This window comes from Anopheles ziemanni, chromosome 3 (assembly GCF_943734765.1).
Source record: "Anopheles ziemanni chromosome 3, idAnoZiCoDA_A2_x.2, whole genome shotgun sequence".
Lineage (NCBI taxonomy): Eukaryota > Metazoa > Arthropoda > Insecta > Diptera > Culicidae > Anopheles > Anopheles ziemanni.
Genome location: NC_080706.1, coordinates 5,946,972 through 5,954,984, shown reverse-complemented (window position 1 = coordinate 5,954,984; position 8,013 = coordinate 5,946,972). Strand labels below are relative to the sequence as shown.

General features: G+C 43.9%; 2 protein-coding genes across 2 annotated transcripts; one reads left to right on the top strand and one right to left on the bottom strand.

The window, feature by feature from the left end:
* Nucleotides 1–389: 389 nt before the first annotated feature.
* LOC131289520 (large ribosomal subunit protein mL55) lies at nucleotides 390–810 on the bottom strand. The gene is made up of 2 exons (XM_058318796.1): nucleotides 610–810; nucleotides 390–536 (listed from the first exon to the last, which is right to left on the bottom strand). The coding sequence occupies exons 1-2, from the start codon at nucleotides 808–810 to the stop codon at nucleotides 390–392; spliced, it is 348 nt and encodes a 115-aa protein (XP_058174779.1).
* Nucleotides 811–1,828: 1,018 nt separating this feature from the next.
* On the top strand, nucleotides 1,829–2,739 carry LOC131289516 (uncharacterized). The gene is made up of 2 exons (XM_058318792.1): nucleotides 1,829–2,614; nucleotides 2,674–2,739. The coding sequence occupies exons 1-2, from the start codon at nucleotides 1,829–1,831 to the stop codon at nucleotides 2,737–2,739; spliced, it is 852 nt and encodes a 283-aa protein (XP_058174775.1).
* Nucleotides 2,740–8,013: the final 5,274 nt, after the last annotated feature.

The following is an 8,013-nucleotide window of genomic DNA, read 5'->3' as shown; positions in this document are numbered from 1 at the left end:
AAATATAATAAAATTATGCTAAAATGCACTAAGTTCGTATAAATCAATTATATTGGGGTATGTCAGTAGCGAAATCATATAGTTTTAATGATTTTGCAGTGATTTATAGCCTTAAGGAAATCATGATATTCGTTATAGATTCTTAAGGAATGCAGCATGTTGGGACAACCTGTTTTGAAAATATGAATTTTGGAGCTTCTATATTACGGAATGAGATGGTTCATCTTTTCAACACTCCGCAGAAGATCAAAGAACATTTCATAGAAGAACAAATAACTCCATTGTATATATATCGGCGTAGAGCTAGGATTTTATTCCACTACAACCACTATTGGTACTAACTCCACTATGGGTGCACTTACCCTATTTGTTAGTTACACTGCAAAAACCTATTTCTTTTTCATGTACTTCAAGTACTTGTTCGCGTTAAACGTATCCTCAACATCGTCCTCAATCCGGATCTTTTGCTTCGGTTTGCGTTTCTCGATACGGGCTTTCCTCTCCGCTTCCGAGAGAAGACTCAAGTCAAGTGGGAGCTAAAAGTAAATGACCAGAATGTTTAATGTAGAAAAAACTGTTTCGATGTTTCGCATTAACAGCGCAAAGTACCTTGATAATTCGTCTTGGCTCGTGGTAGTTGATATTGATCGTAGCACCATTCGGTAACACCATCATCGTGGGATACCGACGAGCATAAATACTGCGATGCACCTTCACGATAGCTGCTGTGTTTGACGAAAGACTTCTTGTAATGGCAAAGCTGGTGCACGGGGCCAAACGTGGAACTAAACGCGCTATTTGCAAGGACATTTTGCGAAACTTACTGCTGCCGGCAATTGAATCCAGGAATAAATAAAGTTTGTAAGTTTTGTTTACATCAGATCTGTTCTACGTTTCAGTTGACAATATGTCAGTCGTATAACAGTTTTTTGAATAAATTGTTGTACGACGGTTGAAGCTGCTCGAAATAGAATAAATGTACATATTCAACATCACAATGGATATAAATTTAATTATTATAACTATTTCAACTAGATACACCCTTATTTTATGTTTAAATAATAAATAAATAATTTTTGTGGCAATAGTATAATAGCATCTTTGTTTATTTAACTTTTCTGTATAAACCCAGTTAATCACATGTTGAGACAATTTTTAATGATAATGGTTGAAGCAGTTCTCTATCGTTTTAATGAACAGTTCTATGAAAAATTGTTAATTTAGATTATTTAACGCGATTCTTACTTCCGCTTAATTATGATTGAGTAACCATGAATCCTTGACCTATTCAATCAACTGTCCCCGACAAATTAATAATTAACATCAATTGATGTTCTCCGCTAATCAATTACTCGAACACCGCCAATGCCAATACATTCAGTTTAGCACTGATAGTCTCCCGCTACTGTTCTGCAGACGATATCAAGCAATAATGCTACGTTCTATTCATCATAACCAAACCCGTCTGCTTTTGGATCGATTCCGTTGGACGTTGCGGCTACAGCGTGTCTTTGGTGTTTGTTCGTTATCCATGGATCAGTACGGAAAAATTAAAATCAATCGGGCCGCGTCAATACTAGTTATTTTGAGTTTAACCTGTTTGTTGTTGGTCAGTTTATGGTTCATTTTGTACAGGAATGAAACAGCTGTTGTAACTTGGCCTAAAAGTAATTTCCAATGCATCCAAATGCTATAGATGTATCATACTAACCTTTTCAATATCCAATTTTTATTATCTCGTTTTTTAGATGACAAATTTGAACTATTCGTCATCTTTATCACTATAGAATCGGTTGTAGCGTTTGCGTTTAACGTATTGTTCATATCTATGACTACATTACAAGCTACGCAGCTTACATTAAAACAATCGTGGGAGAAAGTGTTTGACAAACTGCAAACTGCTTTTACTGAGCACAATTGTATGATTAATACTAAACGATCTTTTCAAATATTTTGGATATGGTTTTTGTATATGTTTATCGCTTACGTAATCGTTCTGAGTATAATGGTAGTAACATCGCAAGTTAGATTTGTGAATGAGACAAATCACTACATTCTGTACGCCATGCGAATATACGCCTATTTATCAGAAACGGCTATCTCTTTATCGTTTGCTTTGTTCACAATGATATTACGAATTCTGGTCGTAGAATTGCAAAAGAAGTTTCCTCTTCAAAGCATGAGTGAAACGAAACTACGATCAATCGTTCAACTGCATCGTCATATTTGCCAAATGATTGAAAACTTCTGCGCGGTGTACGGTTGGGCCTTACTGTTAATCTTTTTCGAACACTTTTTAATCCTAACTGATAGGCTCTACTTTTCGTTTCGCATGTATCGGTCAAACACAGTTAGTCTTAAAACTATTATAGGCATGTTGGCAACGTGGGTGCTTCCTTTCGCCGTCAACGACATGCTGTTGATTGGCGTTTGCGTAGCAACGGATGTGGCATTGGAGTCATTTGAAAACCACCTTTGCGCGGTTGGAAACATAAACAGCAGTGATGAAGAGACAAAATACATGTTATCCTGTTTCTGCCTGTACGTTTCCGAGCACAGACCCAAGTTCAGAGTGCTCAATGCTTTCAACTTGAACTTCAATTTGATTTATGCGGTAAGTTGAAAGCATACATCACAACAAGTAAGTTTTCTTATGTCCTTTTCGCTTTCCAGAGCTGTGCAACAATCGTGACTTATTTGATTGTGTTTCTTCAATTCGATACTTTACCTGCTGTTTAGATGAGTGAAATACGTGTTAATAAACCTTTTATCTGAATAGAAACTTCTAAATTTATTTTTGTCTGTTAATTTTGAACAAAACCGACCGCATTCAGCAAATGCAGCTGCTCGAATCACGCCGAATGAAAATTTGCTCTTGCAGTCGAGCAGCGATCAGCTGACAAACGTCAAGCTGAACAAAAGGAGAAAAAAATGGTGTTTATTTTTGTTTACAATGATGCAGACCGCCTTCAATGTGCACTTGAATAAAACTATCGAAAATAGGGTGTTTCTCGTGGAAATCTAACTAAATTTAGCTATAAAGTGATATGCTTTCTTTCTAAACGAGTAGCAAATAAAACTAAACCCCCCGCAAGACGTGTATTTAGCGCGTGATTAGCACTAACGGCTCCAACAATGGCAACCTGCAGCGTCGGTAAGTGTTCTAGCAAAAATCGGTCCGTTCTGAAAATGCAAATGAAACGATGTTTTGCATGCGTCCAAATGTAGCAGTCAAAGTGCCGTCGTAGTGTTCGTGATTCAATTGTAGTTATTATGATGATTTGAGGCGATCCGTTTCGTCATTCGCTTTCTAATAATACGAAATCGTCATGAGTCACATCCGCGGGTTTTTTTTTCGCGATCACCGCGGTTCTGTCAAGTCATGCTTACGCGAGATAACTTCTTTAGCGATCGTTAGCCCAAAGCTACCGGATGGCAAAGGATCTTCATCTTCACTATCGCGAATGTCATCTTCTCATCTGCATTATCACCACCACAAACTTCAGCGAGGCAAAGCGGTACGCACGTCCGTACTACCCCACGCGGTTCGCGATCGCGTGATTTATTTTTAGTTCGGTTCCTTGGTGCACTTCCCTGGTGCAGCGAAACTCCCCCAAAAGCAGCAGCTCTGCCATTTAATCAAATTCGTAAACGTTGCGTATCGTTGCGTCTCGCGTCTGCCAATCAGAATAAATTGGTGCCGGCGACGACGATGGCTCCGTCTCGAGGAGGTTGGGAACGACCCGGCAGCTGGAATGATCCGTAGCGTACAAAGTGCACAATGAGTGTATGCTTCTCTGCAGAGTGGCGCAGCAACGATGTAAGTACGATATCAATGCATCATCTTTCTTTGTGCACTTTCTTTTTTTAAGGTCAGTTTGCATATCACTCCTTCCCCCTTTGGGATTTCGCTTTAGTGGGGGTCCTCTGCACATCCGTGCGCACACGACCCGGACGCATACAACCTTGGGCACGGTCACGTTTTGATTAGATAAAATTTTGATCAAACTTTTTATCAACGGCTGGGACATTTGTAGATTTTTTTTCCTGCTGGCGTCTATTTTGAATCGTTTTACATTTCGAAAACGATATCTGATGAAACGGCCCCTTTTGTACTTTTGTCTGTCCCGCCGCGTGTCGTTGCGGTGATAAATGAATCAAAGCACGGCGGTTGCCCAACAGTCCCAAGTTTTCACACTTTATTTTTTTTTTTTATCAAACAGCCCTACGCGATTCGCTCTTTCCTTCGACTTCATCGACGTCGCCGCCCCGTCACGAGGTTCTGCTGCTGCGGGCGGACCATATCGAAATTAGTCAATCGTTAGCGGTGCGTTCGGGTGCAAACAACCGTTTTCTGGCCGTAAAATTGAGCAAAGTAGAACAGCCGACCCGAGAAGCAGTCGAGAACGGAGTCGAGTGGCTTGCAGAATCGAGTGGCAGGTTGGAATTGGAACGGTCTCGGGATGTGTCACATACATATTTGTGGGGGAAAATACGCTTAGCACTTTTATTACGTAAAGAAAAAAAACCCCAGGCAACGGGAGAACCGACACGGCCTATCGCTGCGAATAATCTCATCTTCCCGATCGGTCGGGCGCAATCGGGACGGTGTTGACGACGACAACACGTTGAAACCGATCCGATGTGATTACAGCTGCCGAACGAGCCCTCCTGCATGTATATTTATTACAGGCACCGGCAAATCAGCTGTTGGTTCATCGAGATAAAGTTGTTTCAGTAACATTGCACGCCGCACGAGAGTTTCCTACAAGGTGATCGCAACTGCATTTGTTCACCTCAGCCCACGTGGCTAACTGCCACCGTTCGCGGAGCCAAAATATGCTGATAGTGGCACCTTATCTCGCTTCCAGCAACCGAAGCAGTCGTGTCGGTGATTCTGTTTTTCGATATGCAGACAATGCGTGGCCACCACTTACCTGATGGCGTGTCGGCTCGCGAGAGGAAAGTGATGTACCCAGTTTTTGTTCGAGATCGGTGTCGCGCGTTCGGTTTGAGCATGCGAAAAAGCATGACGCAATTGTGTCTCGAGTTTAGTTCAGCACTGTTTTCCGCTACCGATACATGGCATCATCAGTATCCGCCCCGAAAATTGCAGCCAATCAAGTGGCTACCATGATAACGCATAAAGTTAAACCTTTGTAATGAGTAATGCATTTCAGCCACGCTAGAGAGTCAACGTCCTCGGAGAAGAAGTACTATTGCAAGTCACTCCATGTACAACGAGTGTGGGTTATTTATTTAAAATCAACTTGATTTGTTTTTATTGACTCGGTAGTTTGATACGGAAATTATTCGATTCACGCTCTGATTGGAAACAAAATGCATGCTTGTACTTTCCGCCTTTTTTCATCGGTTGGCACGTGTGCAAACATAACATCCGTAGGGAAATTTTATCGTAATTTCCATGCGATTTGTAAATGGTGTGCCATCATTGTCATTAGTCGGTAAATGCACTTTTAATGTGACCCTTTAGACGTCTCTTTTATTAAATTCAATGACGCGTTATCTAATCTTAGAGGGTGTCTTATAAGACAATAGTAACTTACAGACATCGGTCATACTATCTGCATAGAGATCGACTGGTCAGTTCAATAGACCTACGAACCAACAACGTGCCTTATGTGGAACAAGTTGTATTGAAATCAGGTCTCTTAAGGCATTTCTTAAGGGCGACACGTGTTTACAATAAATATAGTATAAATGAATTCTAACCTTCCGAGAAAACGGGTAAGTAGGGCAGTGAGGAGCTGTAATTCCCTCTTAATTACACGCCGATGGTACGAAACGATTGAGTCCTACTTTAAATAGTTCCGTTCAGTTGTAATCCTATTACGGGTTTGAATCTTCACGTGACACTCGAAGGAATTTGATATGGGGCCCTCAAAACTATTGCCACCAATCGGGATCGGGTGTCCTCTAGTCCCGGCAAATGGGGAACTTTGCCTTAGGCGGAATAGAGGAGCCCTTTCGACCGCGACGGTTCAATTCGAGCCGGTCGAAGCAGGCCGGTCGTTGAGCCCACTTCTTGGGAGGCCACCAACTTGCAGGCTTCCCGGCGCACAGCCCAGTCACACACATACATCGATCGGGGCGGACGCTGATTTGGCAAATTGCCTGCCGTACCACTTCCCAATCGCGGCCCAGCGATCGTAATTGACTCCGACGGTTACGACGGTCAACGATGGAGATCAGATGAAAGACGGCGGGAGGAGGTGGAGGTCGTGCGCGCGCGAGCGCACACTGATCAATCAAGAGATGGATTGTTCGCGTCACACACACACACACACGCGGGACGGGAACCAAGTGTGCGTTCGCGGTGCCAAGTGTGTGCGAGCGCGCGTCCGGCTCGGGGTCGCAGTATTTAAGGCGCACACTTGGCGCACGGTTTTCGCATTCCCTACTTGGCCGGCCGTGGGTTCCGTTCTGGGCGGACCGTGCAAGACTTTCTTAGCTCGCGTGTGTTTGTGTGTGTGTGTGTGTTGGGTTTTAAAAGAAGTGTGTCGAGAGAGCCTCCGTCAAATTCCGTCGAGGACAGGGCAACGAGCAGAACAAGAAAACCTAAACCGTGCACTCAGGTGTAAATCGATCGGTACGTAACTATCTCGCGTCTGGTCGCGAAATCGGCTGGGAAAGGATAGGAATACATAAGTGCGGCTAGAGGCCAACCGTTAAAAAATTCGAAAGGACCACTAGGAAGCAAACCGTTCGCATTGGACAGCGAAATAGCTGAAATACCTGCGACTCGCAGGGCGTTCTCGAGGGCTGTAGGTGAAGTTCAGGGACAAGGTCTCTCCTTGCCATTCCCAACGATTGTCCGATCTGGTACGCGTACCGGTGCAGACGTAACAAGCTTCACCGTATCCAGATTTGGAGATTCGTGCCGGTTTTCTTTTTTCCCTCAACTCCATCTAGGGCCTTATCGGCAAAGGGGTCCTCTCGGGAGTTTCCTGGTTTTTCCATCTCCTCCCGGGATGCCGAGAACCTGTTCGGTTTTCTGAATGAACTCACATATCACCGATGTGCTCCACATATAGACGGTTTACGTGCTTCACTTTTCCTTGCTCAAGGCATCCCCAGGTCGCACTTCAATGCCACCCTGTATCTCCTGTCTACTTGGCCGTCCTTTCTCCCCCGTCACGCAGGCAACACTTTGCCCCGAGTACTCGTCCAGCCTCCGGAACTATCCGTTCACCGGTCGTGCGATTGAAACGATCGAGGAGTAGGAGAGAAGGAAAAATAATAACCGGTGCCCGGTCCAGGGTCAGTTCTGTTGTTTCAGTGCCAACACCGTATGTCTGTACCGCGGGTTGGGTTTTTTTTTTGCGGATTCGCGTTTCCCTCTCGTTATGCAACACGTATGACAAAATCAATCGAATCGGAACGAGAAGAAATGAAACGAACCGCACGCGACCCACGGCAGAAAACGTGAGGCAAATAAATGTACCACGCCATGTTTTAGTTCACCAAAAAGTTGGAAAAGAGGAGAGCAAACGTTCACCAATGGCACCAAAGGCTCTCAATTCAAATTCGCGAAAAGGTTTTAGTCCTCCAACGTTGTGTGATTGATGACGATGTGCGCGTTCGGACGTGTCAAGTTAAACTGACGGAGTATTCGCCCACGGAGCCCGCGACTTTCAGACGGAGCGATTGTTCGTGCCGCTGATTGTACTTGAAGCAATGACCATCGCAATGAGCCGATTATGGAGGCCCCCCCCCCCCCCCCCCCCAATTTGCGCCGTCCTGATTTGCACAGGTTCACGAAAGACAAGTAACCGCGTCGGACGTATTGCCACATCATAAAGATAAAGAAATTCAGCTTATCCCACGTGACGGAAGGTGTAGTGGTGGGAAGGGCCATTCACATAGGGCCTTTTGTACAAGCAATAATTTTCCTCTCCCTTATCTTAATGACTAAGTAATAAGTAAAAAAACTTTTTAATCGTCCTATGGAACCTGGCGCAACAAATAGAATCTACGGCAGAGATGTCAAAC